General features: G+C 42.2%; 1 protein-coding gene across 1 annotated transcript; it reads right to left on the bottom strand.

Moving 5' to 3' along the window:
- Positions 1-967: 967 nt before the first annotated feature.
- LOC115768670 (breast carcinoma-amplified sequence 3 homolog) lies at positions 968-21,010 on the bottom strand. Its single transcript, XM_030713352.1, has 8 exons — positions 20,715-21,010; positions 14,662-15,757; positions 13,803-14,106; positions 12,839-13,733; positions 12,470-12,776; positions 11,791-12,038; positions 11,536-11,685; positions 968-3,154 (listed from the first exon to the last, which is right to left on the bottom strand). The coding sequence occupies exons 2-8, from the start codon at positions 15,504-15,506 to the stop codon at positions 2,547-2,549; spliced, it is 3,357 nt and encodes a 1,118-aa protein (XP_030569212.1). The 5' UTR covers positions 15,507-15,757; positions 20,715-21,010; the 3' UTR covers positions 968-2,546.
- Positions 21,011-21,426: the final 416 nt, after the last annotated feature.

Consider the following 21,426-nt stretch of genomic DNA (forward strand, 5'->3'; position numbering starts at 1 on the left):
TTAATATTATTTGTATGTAAAGTATATAGTTAATATAATGTTATATTTATTTTTTTTTTGTTTTTCTCTTTTCTCTCTCTCTCTCTCTCTCTCTCTCTCTCTCTCTCTTGGTCTGTCTCCGTTTTCTCACTCATTCTCTATGACTCTCTACTCTCTTGGTTTTCTGAAGTTCCTGTCCAGCAGTTGTCCAAAGCGCATATAGAACTATATATTTTTTGTTATTTTTTGGGTTTTTGTTGTTGTTGTTGTTGTTTTTCATATCTTGGTGGATCAGGAAGTGGCTTTAAGTTTATCTCTTTGCAGTAATGCTCATATCTAAATATATATATGTACACACATATATATTATACTTAACTATATATAGATAAGATACGCAATACACAAGTAATACATATATATGTATATATATATATCAATATATATAGTTTGTGTATTACGTAGCTTATTCTCTGAATATATACAACATATATATATTTGTATGTTTCTTTTTAAACAGTTTCTTAAATTGTTTTTATGGACTGCATCATTATGGAGTTTATGGATCTGGATTCGGTACCAATTCTATAATCGTTTTTTTATATATGTATATATTGTTATCATTTTGTTGTATATGGATATGTTCTGTAAATGGTTCGTTTTGGATTGTGACACATTTTTGTTATCGGAATGGAATTTTGTGATTTTAACTGACATTTTTGTAATTTTTCTTTTCGGTAGACATGCATAAAAAAGTGTGTACAAAAATTGTTTGCCTTTGGATCTTAAAAAAAGTATATATCAAAATTATATGAAAGAAAAAGGAATTAAAAAAATAAAATTATGATCTAGAAATAATAATGTTTAGGTAAACTTTCAACATGCACACAAGTTATGGAAGTATATATTATCTGTAGTATATATATATATATATATATATATAATATACAGATATAGTATATATATATATGTATACATATGCATATAGTATATAGTATATAGACATCTAGTAGGTATTTATTACATATTTAAGTTTTAAGATTTAGGTTTAATAGTTTCACCGCGTTTCTTACGCTTTGCTCAATATTTTATTCTTTTGTTTTTATATTATATTTTTATATATTACTTTTCATCTATCATTGTCTTCTTCTTCTTCTCTTTTGTGTACCTTCTTTGTTATAACTATTCAATTTTGTTGTATCTGTTATTTTTGTTTTGTTTAAATTGTATTTTAAATATCACGGCATTCAGCTGAGGTCTGATCTGATCTATATATTGATTTAAATGTGTTTTTTTGGGCATATTTTTATGTTTGTTTTTTTTTACATTTTATGCTTTCTGCATTTTTTATGGCTTTCTTTTTGCTATGCGTTTCGTTAACAATTATTTATATGCTGATAAAATAGTTGAGAATAATTAAAAAAAAAAAATAAACGAAAACTAATTGAACTAATTAATGCATTTTGATAAATGAACAGACAAGGGCTGCAAATGTCACTTAATGCCAGGATTAATCGTTCGCCAAAAGTTTCGAAGAGCGCATGTGCTAAGCTCAATGGCAGCTTTTAATGTGCTTATTGCATCGTGCTTTTAGTGTTGTAAAAAACAAGTGCATTTAAGTAGCTGCAAACAGTGTTGTTTAGCAAAAAATATAACATATTTGCGCTTGTTAACACTGGTCAATATTAATACTGCCCAGAGTTAGTTAAGCCTTTTCTTAAAGAAACCCATTTCTTTGTATTTAAAAAAAAAAAGGAATATTCCCTCTATTTCACTGAAAGAACAAGCGCTTTGTTGAAATAATTTCTCAATCCTTAAATCACATTAAAGCTCTGTAAATTTAAGCCTTTCATGTGCTTGACATTCGGTGATGCTGTGCGTTAATAAAATCAAGCAGGAAGCTTTTAATGAGTTTTTTTTTCAAATAGATTAGCTGATAGCTTTTAATGAGCTCTTTTCGATAGATTAAGTGAAAACGCAGCTTTTCAAGCAAGCAAAATTTTGATAATATACCTTTAGGCATGATCAGATAAAAGCAGAGGCTTTAAACTTGAAGTGAGCTTTATAGACAGCGCCCTTGGCCTAAGCTTTTGCAAATCATTAATGTGCTTTAAGAGCTCTTGTTGCAAGTCTAAGCAGAGCTTTAAGCTCGAGTTGAGCTTTACGAAATGAGAATTGCAGCAGCTGCAGCTTACTACTTACTCTCTTTGCTCAGTTAAACAACACTGCCTTAGCTTATGATTAATTCTATGCTTAAGTGACACTTGGCGCCGCATGTGCTTCGATACTTAACATAGAAATGATAGAACAAGCACCGTACACAGGGTGTGTGTTTTTTTTTTTTTTCTTGATTTTCTGTTTTTTTTTTTATGGGTTAGTTATTTAGTTAGGAATTAAGAAGGCTTCTTTAAGGACTTGTCGGCTGTGCTGCCGCTGCCGCTGCCAACAGCTGCCGCCGAAACCGGGCGCGCATTGAACAGTTGCGCACAGATGCGACGCAAATTGAAATTCTCACCGATCAGCGTGGCACGCTGCACAAAACGCACCGCCGACGGCCGCTGGATTAACTCTCACAAATTGGGTATGCCATCTGCGTCGGTGGCATCCGCCGGCCCGGCGCCATAGCCATCGATGGAGACCAGCGCGGCGCTCTCACTAAAATGCATTAGGTTCGTCTCCATCAGCCCGTTGCTGAGGCTCAGCGGCGGCGACGACTGCGATGCCGGCCCCTCCAGCGAGAGGCGGCTGTTGGTGCTGATGCTGCTCAGGCTCAGCTGATCGTCGAACACATCGATGTTCACCACGGTGGCAAGTTCGCCATCGATGCCCACCGCTGCGGTATTGTTGCACACTGGCTTACTGGGCAGCACTGGCAGCGGGTTGCCAGTTCCTGTTACAGTTGTTGTTGCTGCTGCTGTTGTTGTTGTTGTTGTTGTTGTTGTTGTTGGGGGTGGTGTGGTGCTCATGGGCTCCACATCAATTTGCTGCTCCTGTGCGGCATTTGCATTGGGATTGTTGCTCAACGTGTTGTTCAGCTTTTGCGACTTGTTGTTACCCTTGTTGGTTGCTGTTGTTGTTCCCGTTGTTGTTACAATCGAGTTGTTGTTATTGTTGTTGCTGTTGTTGTTGTTGTTGTTGTTGGCCAGTCCATCCATTTGATCAGTACCAAAAAAGTTGCCTATATATAAAAAAGGAAAGGCATTTAATAACGATATATTAACAATTGATATTATGCTATTGAAGGCACAGTGACAATTTGTTGGGAAATTTACATGTATTTGGCTTAGATAAGCCCACATACCAAATTTCGACTCTCTAGCCCTTATAGAACCCGAGTTCAATGGGCTTGTAGAGCTGAAATAGTCCTATATTGAGTTTCGGAGTTGACCTCAGCCGGTCTGTTGCCGGATAATGGCTTCTCTTTAAGAGATCTACATGATATAGTCATACGATCGGGTAAATAGAAGAATCCTATAACATATTTGAAGAGTATGGTCACACTGGAAGCCTTTTTCAGTCGGGTTCGTTCTACTATTTTAGAAGCTATACAATTTTGTGGCCTATATGCATGAGATCTATATGATATAGTCGAACAATTGGGTAAGAAGAATCTACTCCAAATTTATAGCGTACGGTCACACTGAAAGTTTAGGTCCTTACTTCTATTTTATAAGCTAAAACATTTCGTAGGCTAGTTTGCATAATTTCTATATACTAATGTCATATAATCGGGTAAAAAGAAGAATCTGTAACAAATTTAAAGAGTATGGTCACACTGAAAGCTTAGTTTCGTTAAGAAGCGTGGGTTATTTCCCATGCTTCTTGCATGCATTTATTACAGGGTATTTCTTAGCAATAAAAAACCCGATTTTTTATGGTAGTTTTAACTAAAATTGCATTTATTTAATTATACATATTTAATTTAATTAATTTTTAGTTCGATTTTGTTTTTCCTCAATGTTTTTTTTCTTTCCTTTTTTGCCATTTCGTCAGTTGAAAATCATAAATACTGCAAGTTATATGTACAAAAAAATATTTTGTTGTTGTTGTTGTTTGATTTATAATATTTCAAAAGCTTTGCCAAAGTTCTTTACAATTGAAAACGCAAAATTCTTATAATAAACGGGCAAAAAAAAAAAAATTGATTACATGTAGTTCATATTTTTGAAATATTTTACTCAATTAAAAAATAAATTAACACAGTGCATAAAAAAAAAGAAGGAAATAATAAAAAAAAAAAGTATTTTAAACGAAGCGCCAAAAATCGTAACAAGTTGAGTTTTATTTTTTTTTTTGTTTTTTTTTTTTTCGTTTTTCGTTCATCTTTTTTGAGAGCTTTTGGTTTGGGAAAAAAGATTTGTGTGTTGTTGTTGTTGGTCGGCGTTATAAAAACTTAACGAAAGCAGGTCTTGCACTCTGTGTAAATGCGGCTGCAGCTGCTGCAGAGAGCTTCTCCCACAACTGCGCTCAGCTGCACGCACAGCAATGCGCGCACACCCGCACAGCTGGACATGCGCGCAGCAACTAAATTATGAGAGCGAAGCTGTGTTCTCAACTGTGCTCTGTGTGCGTTCGTGTCTGTGTGTGTGTGTGTGTGTTCGTATATGCATGCAGCTGCACAGGCGCTGCTGCAGCGGATTACACAGAGCTTATACAAAGATTGTGGCATTGGACAGTTACTTTTTCTTTTTTCTTTTTTTAACAGTATTTTAAGCTGGATCTCTAGTTTGTTTGTGTGTGTGTGTGTTTGTATCTGTGTGTGAGCAATCAGTTGTTTTTTATACAATTTGTAATTTTCTTGTCAAATGTGTTTTATATACATTTTTTTAAAATTAGAGCATTTTTTGTTTTATGTTTTTTTTTGTTCTTTTTTAATTTTTTGTTTTGCATAATTCTCTTATATAATTATGTATATGTATATATATATATATATATATATATATATGTGTATATATATATATATATATTGAGTTTTTTTATTGCTAATAATATAACGTTTGCACTTAGAAATTGTTAGCATAATTTTTTTAAGCTTTTTTTTTTGTAAATTTAAACGAATTACTACAAACGCGCTTTTTTTTATTTTATTATTTTTTTTGTCAATAATCACATTGTTTTTTTTATGTATGTTTTTAGTATTTAAAAAATTTTTTTTTATGTTTTTGCACACTTTTACAAATTGGGCTATATGTGTGTGTATGTGTAGAGAGAGAGAGAGAGTTTTGTGTGTGTGTGTGTGTGTGTGTGTGTGTGTGGAGGGGACTTTTGCTATTTACTTAGGTGCTAAGAAAGTTCTGGTTGTTGTTGTCCTTGTTGGGTGGGCGTGAGTGGGAGGGTTTTGCACAGTTGGAGTGCGTGCGTGCATGTGTGTGTGTGTGTGTGTGTGTAGGGGTGTGTGTGTTAAACGCGAATGTTTGTTGCGCTATTTGGCGCTGCTCGGCAACAACCGTTGCTCCTCCTGCGGCAGCGACATCAGCTGCTGTTCTTGTTGTACTTGTTGTTGTTGCTGCTGCTGCTGCTGTTGTTGTTGTTGTTGTTGTTGTTGCCTGGCCGTATTTGGCGTTGCCGGATCGGCGTATAAATGCCAGAGCACCACGAGACTAAACACGCACAACAAACATATTGCTAATTCTTATCTCTTGCGACGCTTCGTCTTCTTCTTTGTGGCACTCGGCTGGCCCGTAACGGGCACGCCCACGCCGACGCCGACGCCCAGTGATGTGCTATTTGCAGCAGCAACACTTGCGGCAGAGACGGACGGCGTTGCCATACCCAGCAGATCCGCTGTGCCGCCAGCTGCTTCAGTTGCTGCCACACATGTTGCAGCTGCAGCTGCAGTTGTTGTTGCTGCTGCTCCAGCTGCTGCTGCTGCAGCTGTTGCTGTTGTTGTCGTCTCGACGCTGCTCTCCTCCGCGGAGGATGTGGACGAGGAGGTGGCCGCCTCAATGGCCGCTATCAAATTGATCTTGTGCTCCAACTTTTTGGTCTTCAGCTTGGCATGGGCGGCCGTTGCCAAACTTGTGCCATAGACGATATTGTCATCGGATGTGGTCGCAGGCACAGGACCCTCGCTGTCCGTGGTGGTGCCGGAGTGCGGTGCCGTCGCGCTGCTGCCAAAATGCAGCAAATCATCATCGGGCAGTGTTCTATTACGAGCATCAACATCGGCATCAGCATCAGCATCGACATCATCATCGTCATCATCATCGCCATCATCATCACCATCTGCATCTGCATCAGCATCAGCATCGGCATCATCTTGTTCATTCCTTTGCTTCATAACGAAATCCAATTGCAATTGCTGCTCCTCCGGCAGCTGCTGCTGCTTCTCCAGCTGCGATTCGCACATGCTGATGCTGATCAAAGGACGCAGTTCCTCATCATCAACTGCGGCGGCAGCGGCTGCAGCTGCAGCTGCTGCGGCTTGTTGCTGCTGCTGCTGCTGCTTGTTGCGCTTGTGCTTCTTGCTCAGCTTTTTGGGCTCCTCCTCCATGAAGAGCAGCTCCTCGGAGCCGGATGAGCTGTTGGATTTGTGCATGGCCAGATCTGTGCGCGACTCGCCAGCCTTTGCCTTGGCCTTGGCCGCCAACAGCTGTGCGTATTCATGCTCATAGTGCAGCGAGCCGCACAGCGCCAGGATCAGGTTCTGTTCGGTGAAGCCGCGCGGTGGCGGCGTAATCTTGCGCGGCATGGCCGCATTCTCCAGCAGCGGGCTCTCAAAATTGATGAGGCTCTCGGCTGCTGTGGCAGCTCCAGCTCCAGCTGCTGCTGCTTCTCCATCCGCTGGAGCATCTTCTGGCATCTGGAGCGGCTCGAGCGCGGGCAGCGGCGGCAACGTTTCCAGCGGTCGCAATACGCTCAGCAGGAAGTCATCAAAATTGCTCGCTTGCCGCGCCGGCGGCTCCTGCTGCGGCGTCAACAGACCTGGCAGCAGTTTCTCCGACTTTCTGCCCAGGCTCAAGCTGGGAAAATCATTGCCGGCTGTTGCCGCCTGCTGTTCTACAGTTTTCCAGGCGTTGCCCGGCTGCGTCAGCTCCAGCACCTTCACCTGATATTGGCTGGCACTGTGCTCCTTGGCCTTGGGCATATTCTTGCTGCACTTGCTCTTGGCTTGTTTGGGCGACTTGCTTTCCGGCTCGCTGTGGGTCTGCTCCGGCTTCGGCTCCTGTTGCTGCTCCTGTTCGGTTTCCACATGCAAATCGAGACCCTGCGCACTGGCGCTGCTTACCATAACAGCTGCTATGTCTGCTCTCTTGGCCAGCAGCCCATCCGCATAATCTGTCTCCTGTTCTGGCTCCGGCTTGGCCAGCTTGGCTTGCTGCTCCAGCTTCGGCTCCGGCTTCTGCTTCGTCTCCTGTTTCTGCTCCGGCTTCGGCTCCTGCTTCTGCTTCGGCTCCTGCTTCTGCTCCGGCTCCTGCTTTTTCTCCCGCTCAGCCTCTGGCTTCAGCTCCTCCTCCTGCTGCTGTTCTGCTGCTGCCTGTTTTTTGTCTTTCTTGTTGCTCTGTTGTTGTTGTTGTTGTTGTGGTTGTTGCGTGTTACTTGCTGCTGCTTTGTTAGCCTTGTGCTTGGCCGCTTTGGACTTTTTGTTGCTTTGGGTTTTAAGGGACAGCGTGGAGCTTACTGATGTCTGCAGCTCATCATCGAGCTGCTCATCCTCGCTGATGGCAGTTGTTGTTGTTATTGTTGTTGTTGTTGCAGCTGTTGTTGTTGTTGTTGGCTTCAGCTGGCTGGCAGTTTTGGCAGTTGTTGTCGCCTTGCTGCTGCCCTTCGCCGGCTTGTTGAGATGCGAGAGCTCGGCAAAACGGAGCGCCTGTGCCGCATCCTCGGCCGCAGCCTGAGATTTCAATGATTTCTGTTGCTTCTCCTTTTGCGTGATCACCTCGTCGATCTCCTTGGCTATGACGGGCACAATCAGCTTATTGGCCAGCACCACGGGCGGCTTGTTGTGGTCATCCAGCTGCTGCTGCTGCCCAGGGCTGATGCCTCCGCCCGCTGCCGCAGCGGCCGCTGCCTCCGCCTGCTGCTCGCGCTGCCGCTGCAGCTGCTGCTCGTGGCGTCGCTGCTCGGCGAGCTCATCACAGAATATGGCAACCACGGGCCGGAAGAGCGCCTCATCGCAATTCTCGTGTATGACACAATCCTCCGCCGCCAGCTGCCCGACCACCTCGTCCAGCATATCCGTTTGCAGCTCCCCGCTGATTCCGGCATGCACATCCGTGACGGTGCCCAGCGGATTCACAATTTTCTCAATGCGTGGCGTTGTTGCTGGAGCAGCTGCTGCTTTTGTTGTTGTGCCCGCTGCAGTCACCTCGTAGCTGCATATGTTGGGCAGCACGCTGGCCAGCGCCGAAATGGCGGCCGCGCTGTGCGGCAGCTCCTGGGGCAGGACTCCTGCCGGCGACTCCTCATCTCCGTCCGCCTCGTGCTCCGCGAGCGCATCGTAGTAGCAGGCATTGTCGCCAACTGTGGCTGTTGCCGTGGCAACTGTTGCTGCTGCTGCTGCTGTTGCTGCTGCTGCTGATGTTGCCGGGTCGGTGGCAACATTGGCGACGCGCTGCGCTAGGCCTGACGAGGCAAGAGGGTCGCGGCGAGGCAGGGTGTGGTTCGTTACGAGGCGCACAGAACAGAGAAGAGAAGAGAAGAGAAAACAAATTATGAGAAAAGCGCGTTTGCCATATCGAAAAATGAGCGAAAGAAAGAACAAAAAAAAAAACACAAAAACCTGTGCAACATTTTACTCAATTTACATTTTCCATATGCATGTGTATATATTAAATACATATATATATTATATATATTATATATATATATATATATATGTATATATATATGTATTGTCTCTTGTTCTTGGTAAGCGTTAACGAAACAGAAAAACGAGAAAAAACTTGAAAATGCAAACAGCATAAAAAACGCATCAAGCTAAATGCAAATGATTAAAAAAAAAACATACATATTAATTGTTGTTTTTTTTTCTTTTTTTTTTTTTTAGGTATTTTTTGCTCAGTGAAAAATGTTTGCTGCTAAATTATTGTTGTTTTTTTAAATATATATATATATTTTTTTTTAGTTTTTTTTTTTTTGAGTAAGTTTTTTTTTTGAAGCGTAAAAAGTAAAAGCGCTTTTTGGAAAACAGCAAAAATCATAATTAAATGAAAATAATCAAGAAATGCAATTTATTTTTGTTTTGAATTTTCAACAATTTTCATATATATTTTTATACATATATATAATATTTATATATATATATATAATATTTATATAAATATAGATTTACATATGTTTATTCTTCTTTTCAAGTTAAACGAAATTATATGGCTTTGGCTTTTTATTCAAGAATTCATGTAGTTCTTCATGTGCTCTTTCTTCTCAACTGTTCTCTGTCTCTTTCTCTCCTCCACTCGCTCGCACGCACGCTCTCTCGCTCTCTCTCTCGCTCTTTCACTCTCTCACTGTTTCACTCGCACGCGTCTTTAAATTGTTTTTCTTTTTTTTTTGCTTGCAACTCGACGAAAAAGCCCAATAAAAAAAGGTGAAGCGTTTAAAGCGGGTGTAGTTGAAGAAGAAGCAGACCAAGATGATGTAGAAGAAGAAGAAGAGGAAGAAGAAGAAGCAGCAGCAGGCGCTTAAGAAAGAAGAAGCAGCTCGTCTGCAATCTTATTTTTTTCTCTTTTGCAATTGCAGTTGGAATTTTTAGGGTTTTCTTTTGGGGGGGAAATTAAGAACTTTGGCTTGTATTACGATAGTTCTTGCTGACAGAGAAGAACATGTGACAGGGGGGGGGGGGGGGGGGGCTCCTACAACAACAGAAAGGAAAGTAGACGGAGAAATGGTGCGAGGGTGAATCAGCTATAGAATATGCCAGAGTTATAGAATTGAAGCCAACTGTTGTGTGTGTGTGTGTGCGTGTGTGTGTGCGTGTGTGTGTGTGTGCGTGTGTGTGTGCGTGTGTGTGTTTCTGCTTTGGTTGGGTGGAAAAGTTCACATATTTTCAATTTCATTTCAGCTGTGATAAAAATGTTTTGGTTAGCTTAAATTTAGTTCATATTATTAGAATATTGATTAAAAATGTTTAACAAAAATAAGTATTAATACGAGAACGTTCAAAGGCTGAAAGCTCAGATTGAGACTTAACCAGTGTTGCACAATGCACAAAATACATATAAAAAAAAACAATAAGAAAAGCACCAAATATTTAATTGCTCGATTCTATAAATTCGGTTCCAAGAGATTTTAATTAGCAAACGAGATTTATAATAGTTTATATTTTAAAGTAAATAATATATATTTATTTTTAAAAAATATATTTAGAAAAAAAAAACACACAATTTGTACTGAAAAAACTTGGTTTTTGTTTTGATTCGAATTTGTGTAGAATTTGCGCGAAAGTTACGATTGGAAAGGATTTGAAAATATGATGAAGTGAAAGCCACACACACACACACACACACACACGCACACACAATGAATGAAGAAGTCTTCTGATGTGGAAGTGAATGGTTGAGGGTTTGTTGATGAGCTTTATTTGAATTTGATTTGGGAACAGATCGGGAAAGTAATGCTCGGGAAGTAGTTAGTGCATAATTTCTTGCTAAAATGTTTAAATAACTGCAATTGCCGCCGCGTTACACAACTTAAAAGAAACCAATGCCAATTTCGCGGTGTTTTCTTTTCCACCAAATTCAATTACAAATTTTCCAAAAATTTTCAAAATGATCAAAGCAGAAACAATCGTGAAAACAGGCACCGAATTTAAAGATATTTTTCAAACGACAAACTTAAGAACAGTTTAAAAAGTTATCGAACGACAAACGGTAACGAAATTGTTGAACACTTGATATTAATCGATAAATAGTAGTGTTTAAAAGTGATTACATGTTGAAAACATTTGTTATGCAACACTTAAAATTGTGTCGGAACTAACAAGACATCAAGTTGAATATTGTTATTTTGTTGTAGAACATTATATTTTATATGTTTCGGTTTTTGTTTTTAAACTTTAAAAAGGGGAATTAATTATTAAGTTATTAATTTTGTGGCAATAAAATCAATTTAATAATATGTAATTAAATTATTTAATTATTTTTTTGTTTAAAACCTTTTTCTTATATTTGTCTGTTCTCAAAAGCTTTTCTTTAATTTCTTTTAATTATTCTTTAATTATTTGTGTTCTCAAAAACTTTTTAAAAACAGAATCAATTTGATTTATCACCAACTATCTAATTATTAATTTTGTATAAGACCTTCTATTTATATTTTTGTGTTTATATCGAATATACAAGGTTTAAGTTAGATTCATATTAAAACAAAAAAGAGTGGAATTCCGGACTTGAGTCCGTTATAAAACTTAGGTTTAAAGGAAACTTGAACGAAACACTTTAATGACAATTATTCTAAACATTGAATTGAATCACTTTTGAACACCGTCACAATCAATTCTTCAGATACATTCAGTTTAGGGTATATCTTTAGGGTATTTATTTGTGCATAGAACACGGATTCAATCGAACAATAAATATGGCATTGAATCCGTTTGGGTACTGTTCTTCTATAGGGACTTACCGATCTCGCGACGTGCTGCCGCCGTTGAGGGCGACTCTCGCATGGCATCGGCCAGATCCTCCTTTAGGCGCATATCGCCGTGCCCATAGTCCGAGTCCAAGTGCCCGTGACGAAAGCGATCCATCAGTTTGGGGCTCTGCTCAATGCTGCCTGCAGCAGCAGCAAGAACAGCAACAGCAAAAGCGGCAGCAACAGGGAACAAAGCAAATACAATTTTAGATAAATGCGCAGCGCAATCAAATGACAGCCACTCACTATATGAACCGGATTCGATGAGCACGGGCACACCGGCACGTCCAGTGGTGGCGACAGTGGCACCAAGCCCGGCCGCTGCGCCCAGCGGCATGTTCAATGGACTGGAACGCTCCACGGCGGCAATGATGGCACCGCTGGGCGTCAACGAGGCAGCCGATGCAGCGGCTGCCGTTGACGGCAACGTTGTGCTCGTCGTCTTGGTAACGCCTATTTCCACGGCCTCCGCGTCCACGTGGTTCAAGTTGGAGCTGCAAAGTAAATATGATAATTAGTTGGAGTGTGAATAAAGGCTTGTCTTTTGTTTGCTTAAGAGGAGCAAATAAAACGAAAAGAAAAACTCAAAAGTGGACTTTGTTTTTGCTTATTTTGCTATTTTTTTTTTCGCGTTAAAATTCTCAACAAGTTCAAGCTTGAAGATTGTTTGCAGACTTGACTGACAGACGAGACCAGCCTGTTTAGTCTAGCGCTCATGTCAAGTTGTGATTGGATTATTATAAGATTACATATATGACATGGGAACAATGGACGTAAAGGAGCTGTTCATTTTATAAAGAACGGCCCTTGAAAAAGGACAATGAGTCTTTGTCTGTTCAATATATAATTTGACAAGCCAACAGGTCCACTAGGTGCGAGTATTTATATGTTTATCATTTGGCTGTCGCTGTTCATCCTTTCTTACCCGCTGGGCGTATTATAGTTCTTGAAAACAAACTGCGGCCCCATCCAGAGCCGTCGATGTGGACCGGCGTGCGTGATAATCTCGACCTGGGCCAACCAGCTCTCGGCGCGCTCGTCGGGCTCATCGAACTGATGGGCGCTGTCCATCAGCAGACTGGCATGTCGATCTTTGATCAGCCAATTGTCCAGCGCTAGCGGTGGTATAATTTCTTGAGATCCATCCTTGCGTCGGCCCAGATTCCACTGCGCCTTGGCCTCCACCTCCAACTCAATGGGCGTATCATCACAAATCTTCTCTTTGGCAACATCTGTAAGGCAGAAGAAATCATGTGAGCCCACAAGCTGAAGCTGACTATTGATGCTAACTTACTTGAGGCTAACTTCGTGTCCAGATCGTATTGTATGAGCGCTCCATGGCCGGCCATAACGAAGAGCGAATCGACTGCCTTGCGCTGGACGCGATGCGGCGCCTCACGCGTCGCCGTCGGCGGCTCCAGCAGCCAGGAACGCGACTTGGCGAAGGTGGCGCAAACGCTCAACGGTTTACCGCAATCATCCGATAGCGAGGACAAACGCTGACGCTGATGCGAGCCAACGCCGCCGCCCGAGCTGCTGCTGCTGCCCGACCCGCCGCCTACGCCGCCCAGCGTGGCGCTGCCCTGCGGCGAGCCCAGGACAAACGGCTGACGCAGCTGTGCCAGCGGCTGGACGACAGCGGGTCGTGGAAATGGCGGCAATGTGGGATTATGATACGGCTGCAGCGACTGCACAAAAGTGGTGCTCTCCGAGTGCGATATGGGCGAGCTGGAGCGTCCGTCGGCGCCCAGGCCGGCGCTGCGATGGAAACGCGACAGCTTGTTGACCACATGCAGTGAGGTGTGGGTGCGAACGCCCATGGCGCCGCCGTAGGGCGTTATGGGGAAGACATGGGTGGTGCCGCGGAGCGTGGAGACGGCCGCCCAGCGTGAGTCCAGCGAGAAGGCAATATGTTGCACCTTGGCGCTGGTATCGCCGCGATGCAGCACATACAGATGATGCACTGCAGCCAAACTGGAGCCCACCGGATGCGGCTGTATGCGAAACACATGGAAATCATGGCCACGACGATCCGCTGTGAGCAGCAGCATGCCAGAGCTATCGAATTCCATGGCCACCAGCGCCTCGCTGTGTGCCACAAAGTGGGCAACAATTGGATCCCCGCCCGCATGGGCGCCCGTCAAGCCGAGCGGCGCGCCCGTCGTCGGACTATAATCCTTAATGGGATGCTGCCGATAAACAAGCCATTAGCATACACACACATATCTACATAAGCTACAACCAAGTCTGGCACTCACCTTCACATCTATAATGGTCACCACGCCCGATTGCTTGGCATCGGCGCCGCCCGTCGCCGAGTCGAAGCTGCTGCTCTTGGAGCTGTTGCCGCTGCCGGCACTGGTGCCGGTCAGGCCGGCGGCGACCTGTTCGCCCAGCTCGCGCAGACCCTTGCCAAAGGATTTGGCTGCATTTAGCACCGTGGCCGTATAGCTGGGCACACCCTCGCCATCGCAGCCGCCCCCGCTGCGCTTCGAGTGGAGCAGCTTGTGCTCCGCGTACGCCAGCCAGCGTGGACCGAGCGCTATGGGATTTGGGTTGATGCTGCGGGGTGTTGAGATAAAACGACTCGATTTAATCATTTTCGAAAGTAAAGAGCTTACAACTAGTTTTAACAATTTAATTCAACTTTGAGCAAATCAAGAATATCTAAAAGTTGAGGCACGAGCGACTTTTTGGCTGAGCTTTAAGCACATTTTAACTCAAAGCTCGCATGTGCTTGCAAAGCTGTTGAAAGTTTTAAGAGAACTAGAAATAGTCTCGATTTAAGGGGAGAGCCGTTAAAGCAAGACATTAAGAGGAGCTTTAAGCATTAAGTCAACGCTAAAGAAATTAAAAGGAGCTTTAAGCATTAAGTCAGCATCTAATAATTTAAAAGGAGCTTTAGCCATTAAGTCAACTCTTAATAAATCAAAAGGAACTTTAAGCACAAAGTGTTGACTTAATCACCTAAGAGAAGCTTTAAGCAGATTTAAGATCAAACAATAAAAAGCTTAAGTTCAACTTTTGGCAATTGTCATTGCCCCACAACGAGTCAAAGCTCTAGAATCAAGCTTAAAGCTTACTACAATATACTATATACAATTGGTCCTAGCTCACCCTGGACTGGGAAAGCAGGTGGTTATGGTTAGGCGATCCTCCAGTGTGCGGGCATCAAACACCGCCAGACGCTCGTGGAAGCTAATGACCACAGCCGAACGATTGGCTTGAATGTCCAGTACGGCATTCTTGAATTTGATGGTCTTCACCTGGGCGCCCGTCTTCAGTGAAACGAAATTGACGGCACTGAAGTGCGAGGAGCCGGCCGAGGTATTGCCAATGCCGCCGCCCGCCGAGCCCGATCCGCCGCCAGAGATGTGACCCCCGCTGCCACCGCCGCCGCTAAGTAGACTGCTGGCTGCAGCGCTGCCGCCATCGACGAGGGCCACAAGTGGCCGCTTCTCGGCAAAGGCATCGACTGGCTCATCGGCGCGTCCATTGTCATCGAGTGCGGTGGTCGCCGTTGCCGGCGTGGGTAGAACACGAAGTGCGGTGACAACGCCATGTCGCCAGGATAACACCTCGACGGCTTCACCGTTGGCGGGTATGGCCCACACCTGCACGCCCAGGCCGTAGCCGAGGATGAGCAGCAAGGGGGGTGCCGCATTGCCCTCCAGTTCCCAGTCGTCGCCAAAGCGCGGATCGCTCACATCGGCGCTCGTCTCGAAACGGGCCCAGGTGATGGTATCCTTGGGATCCTGCTGCGGCTGATGCACCAGCGTCACATCATTGATAAACCCAATGGCCGAGTCCAATATGGAGCGATCGCTGACTGCCTGCGGCGGGACAATTGCCGGCATGGCCATGCCGCCGCGCACACCGATACCACCGCCCCCGCCAACGCCAACAGAATGATGATGATGATGATGATGGCTGTGATGGCGGCGTGGCGAGTCCGCGGACATATTATACGAGAGATCGCCTTGCCCTATGCGCAGGAGCGACGGCTGCCGCCCGTCTCAGCTGCTTCGTTCAATCAAAGTGCTTGAGTGAGTGAAGAGAGAGTTTCGTTAAGTTTCCCGCTTGTTTGCTCGCTCGGCTGGAGGATGGGAGATGGAAGATGGGAGATGATGACGGTGACAGGCTGTCTGTCTGTGTGGCAACTGCGCTGCCGCTGCAGCCTCCGTGTATGTGTCTTACTGCCAGCTGTTGTCAACTGCAAAAAAGAAAGCAAAGTAAATTAACAAACTGTAAGCACGCGCGCTCTCTTTCTCTCTCTCGCTCTCTTTCTTAGATTAACGAAACACACACACACACTCGTGCACTCGCTCTCGCTCTTGCTAGCATTTCAATTCCATTCTGTTGCGTATATGGCTTTTGCTTTGTCTCAATCAAATGCTTTTAATCTTTGCACACTCGTGCCAGGCCCTTCTCCTCGCTGCCCCACCCACCGCCTTGCTCTACAGTCCGCACCCCTTTTAAGTTTTATTAGCGCATTACGTGTTTTTTTTTTTTTTTTTTTTTTTTTTTTTTTTTTGGTTTTTCAACTTTTTTTCTTGCCTTGCTTTTTGCACACATATGCGAGGGGGCGACAGCAATTCCATGGGGCGTAAATTAAGTGCAATAAAACCCATACACACGCATACATGCATACAACAACAGTGTGCACCACGCAATTGGGCGCAAATGTATTAGTTTTAATAAACAAAGTAAATAACAAATTGCAAAAGTAAAAAACAATAACATAATAACGGCAATCTAAGCAAATTGGTAAACAAATTTTTGTAACGTGATTTGCGTTTGTTATTACTGTAAAATAAATACATGTGTGTGCACATACACATGTACATGCATGCATGTGCGTGTGTGTGCGTACATTAAGCAAGCGGTAGTTATCAGCATGAGGCCACCACCAGCAGAAGCAACAGCAACAAACGAAACGAAACAAGCACGAAGCAAAAGCAACGGCAACAAAAAAAAAAAAAAAAAAGCACACAACAAAAGCCGAGCTTTCAGTGTGACCAACAAGTGCGAGCGAGATGGAGCGAGCAACAGCTGTCCGCAACGAATGCTATAATAGCGACAGTAACGTTAACCCATATGCGGTCTACATGCATGTTTGTCACACAGACCAGAACCAGAGCTTGTAAAGGTTAAAGGCTTAAGTGCTTGTAAATTGTTTATAATTTGGCAAATTGTTGTTGGCCATTTAGCAGTCAGTTAAGCCGATTTGCTGGCCACTTATCGTTTTGCTAGCTAATCGAGTCGAAAATATGGCTTTTAAGAAAGTTTCGTTGATCTCATTTCATTGTATGGAAATTAATTAAACCCATTTTGATGCACACACATACCACTTAGGTTGTAATTGCCTATCCTATTGGAAGCTTGGCACTGTAGCCTACGCACACATTGAAACAGATTGTTTGATAAGCGAACATGACGAGTATTTGTTATAATGAATAGCATGAGCCAATCCGACAAGCCAAAGATCAACATTTTGAAATAATATATGCACATAACTAATAAATACATTTGAAAAAAATATCATGTATGTAATGTGAGGCTTAAGGGCCCACTAATAAGGCGTATCGAAATTGAGAGCAATTCATTTATATGATAGATGTTTTAATGAATTTGAATACTTGAAGGTTATTTGTACTTTTACTTTTGTATGTTTTTGAAAAATGTGGAAAAACAAACAATTATGCAAATATATATTTACAAACAATTGGGTAATAATATTGCACAAAATAAAAACCATTTTGCGGGCCAGACAACAAAATGTATACACACATTTTGAAAATTTGCATAGGGTATGCAGCGCTCGACATTTAAGAGAAAGACTATTGCGCACAACAATAGGGGTTAAGGTTAAGCCAAAAACTATTTCACAAAGCGCATGACGCACAGCAGAGTTGATTTCAGTTTAAATACATATGTTTGTGTGTATTGGGGCTCTTTGTGTTTTAAGCAGCATAGTGATGGAGAGAATAAGAGAGAGAGACAGAGCACAGGGCGCAAAACGTTGCATTCCTTAATTGACTTGCGCACACGCGCAGCAGTAGCGACAACAATAACAACAGCAACAGCAACAGCAACAGCAACAGAATGCAATGTCACAGCTACACATACAGAGGTATGTATGAATGTGTGTGTGCCTGCAGTCAGCAGCAACAGTTATCCCTTCTCACAGCTCAACAAATCCCCCCACACACCTACAAAGAACGCAACGCATTTCGTCTTTGTTTTGCCATAGGCAGAAAAAAAAAGCAACAACAATCGTCGTTCGTTGTGTGCGAACTTTAGCTGTGTGAGTGAAGAGTGAGGCGTGAGCCCACGTGTGTGTGTGTGTGTGTGTGTGTAAATTGGTGTGTCAATGTTAATAAGCCAGCTAGTCAGCAATCTGAGCCAATGGTTCCGTTCGTTCGTTCGTTTGTTCGATTTCTTTGTGCACGCAAAACCAAATACACACTGATACCGTACTGAAAAAAAGCTCATATGCATGCGTGTGTGTGTGTGTGTGTTATTGTTTATGCTGTTCATTGCCACTTGACAAAATCTACGCAAAGCGCTTTTGGTAGACAAAGCAAATCACAACAAAACTCAATACAAATACAAGTATACTTTTGTGAACAGGTGTTACTATAAATACACATGCACACAGCATTTCAAAAGCGCACGCAATTCTGTGCAAGTAAAAGAGAGAGAGTGAGAGCGAGAGCGAGAGAGAGGGAGAGACACAATGAACAGCCCTGGTAGAACACCATGCAATTTGATGTTCATTATATGAACACTTGTTCCCCAGTGTCTGCTGGAAAGGGGATTCTGAGTGCGTCATTGGCAAAATCGTGAAATAACTAAGGGTCTTAGAATTTGTAATTTTAAAATCAATATACATACATATATGTATGTATATCCGCTCTATACGAAATTGTAGACAGCAAGAAGCACAATGATAAAACAATAATGTTATTAATAATTGTAATTACATTTTCAAAGAAAGACATACAATATTATGTACGCAATTGATTGATAACAAATTCAAATGCAGAACAGTTAGACTTTACGGACAAATTTATTGGATTTAAGAAGCGCACTGTAGCACAGTATAACAGTGTTATGCAGGCCAGTTTGTATAACGCAAATGATGATTGCAGTTAATCGAAGTGAAGAGCGTATTTGTAAACGTCAGTCGATAATTACGTAGAATTTTAATGATAAAGTAATAAGAAAAACCCAAAAGAGAGCAACAAGTGTATTAAGACAAAGCTTTCAATCGATAAACGTATGATTTTGTATGCCAGTAAGTGCATATCAAGACATTTAAGCTACTAATGGAATATTTTCATTGCAAGCGACGTGGTTCAGTCATAGAAACAACTTGGCTCTGGTTAAGAAAAAAACAAAAAACACCCCGCGTAGCAAGTGCTCCACAGATCACGTATGCAGCACACGAACGTAAGCGGCCGGGCACTCTAAAGCTTTGCTAGCCAGACGTGCACTAATACATGCGCATCAATACTAATACTCGTGCACGTAGTGGCAAAATTGAGTGCATTGATATTTACTTTCTTGTATTGCTGTTGCATTTGCACTCACTTGCTCGCACTCACTCAAATATTTGGCAAACATTTTGCAGTCACTTTCAAACATTGCAGGGGGGGGGGGGGGGGGGGGGGGCAAGTGCGAGAGAGAGAGAGAGAGAGAGAGAGAGAGGGAGAAAAAGGCGAGAGATTGAGCCAGCAATTTTTAATAAAAAAAATAAAACAGAAAACAGCATAATTTAATAAAATGCCATCAAGATGGCTGCTGCAGGTTGACATGCGCGATTTGTATAAATAAATTCAAAAATATATAAATAAATAAATTAAAAACAAAAACAAAAAAAAAAAAGAAATGGTGTCATTTGCAATGCATTTGCTGCGACGTTGTTATTCTGCTGCTTCTTCATCAATTGCTTTATTTTTAGTTGCTGCTGCTAATAATTTTGGAACAAAGACCCCAAAGACAGCCCGAAAGCAATTATCAAAATAAGTAAAGCAAGAGCAAGACGCAGAAAGACAAAAACAAAAACAAATACAAACCAGAATGAAGCAACAACAAACCGAACAAACGGTCAGCTGCAACGAGATGTTGTGTTTATGCTTTTTCTCTTTTTGTCGTCTCACTCTCTCTCTCTCTCTCTCTCTCTCTGAACATGAAGAGCATTGCGCACAGTGACACAAATGCGTCAAGAAATGGCAAACCAAATAAACAATTAATTCAAATGTGTAACAGTTAATTAAGCTCGGCATTTCGTTTGACCGCACATCTAAACATTAATGAAAGCAAAATGACGAAAGCCCTGGATGTTCGCTTAACCAAGTTTTTACTGACAATCAATGTCCAAACTAACTGAACACACACTAGTAAAATATTACACATTTTATTTTGGATATTATAATTTGCCTTATCAATCTGCGTAATTTATCACAGAAATTAAAAAAAAAAAAAAAGAACGAACACAAAGTAAACGTGTGTACATATATGCATATGTGCGTACCACTGTGCCAAAGTGTTTCACTATCAGTTCGTTTCATTTGGTTGCGTTTCACTCCGCTGTCCGTTGTCTGTCTGTCTAACGCGCAGTGCTTGCTTCTCTAGTAAATATATATATATATATATATGTGTGTGTGTGTGTGTGCGCGCGTATGTGCATGTGTATCTGTGTGAACGAATTTTTTGAAAGCGAAACGAATTTAGACAAAAAAGAAGAGAAAAAAAAACTTAAACAAAAACAAAAATATTCACTGCCTTTCTTTACAAGAGAATAATGCATAAATGTGACAAATAGATTATGAAATCGTGTAATGCATACACACATACATGTATGTAATTTGCACACGCACACAAGCACACGAATTACTTATATGCCTTCATAGCTTGGCCACACATACACAAAATGCATATATATACATACGTGTGTGTACTTGAAATAGTTTCGAAAAGTGAGCACACAATAAACAAACAAAATGAATTGTATAAAATTTACATTTGTTTTTTTTTCTTTTATATGTGCGTGAGCTTGTTTTGCGCGTCAAAACAACGAAACGCAGTTAAAAGTAGCCAAAAAAACAACCAAAAAGAAAAGAAAAGAAGAGGAAATATAAAGCACAATAGCAACAACAACTTACCACTTGACGCTGCTGCTTCTGCTGGCGTTGTTGTTACGACGTCAAGAAGCAGTTGAGAATTGGTGGACAGCAGCAGCAGCAGCAGCAGTAGCAGCAGCAGCAGCAACAGCAGCAGCAACAACAACGCAAGCTTCTTCGTTCCAGTTCCGGACGTTCCACTGCTCACCTTTTGTTTTTTTCTGCTGCTGTGTTGTTGTGTTTATGACTGAGGATACAGTAGAAGGGGCAGCGCAAGGCGCACAAAAACAAAAATCATATGTTTTCAGCTGTTGTCGTTGTCGTTGCTATTACTCTGCTGCTTTCTTCTTCTTGTTGTTGTTCTCCTTTACTCTGCTTTGTTGTGTGTGTTTGGGCTATTCGTTCTTCTTCTTCTTCTTGTTGTTGCAGTCGGCAGCAGCAGCAACAGTAAATTGATTTTTTTTTGGCTGGCAACAAACAAAAAAAAAACTGCGTCTTGCGTTCTTCTTGGAGCTGCCCACTGCCAGTGACTGTTGACGCCCACACGCACACACACAAACACACGCAAGCGCTGCAGCTGCAAACACAAAGTCGAGCTTAGAAACAAACTTTAAGTGCAAAGCTCCCGCTTACGCTCGAGTTTGTTTGAATTGTGTCAAAAAAAAAAAAAACCAAAAAAAAAACACCAACGAAAATAAAAAGAACGACAACAGCCCGTCGCTGAGGTTGTTGTCGACGTCGTCGTTGCTCTTCT

Source organism: Drosophila novamexicana, unplaced genomic scaffold (assembly GCF_003285875.2).
Source record: "Drosophila novamexicana strain 15010-1031.04,08,12 unplaced genomic scaffold, DnovRS2.1 tig00001929-arrow-arrow-pilon, whole genome shotgun sequence".
Lineage (NCBI taxonomy): Eukaryota > Metazoa > Arthropoda > Insecta > Diptera > Drosophilidae > Drosophila > Drosophila novamexicana.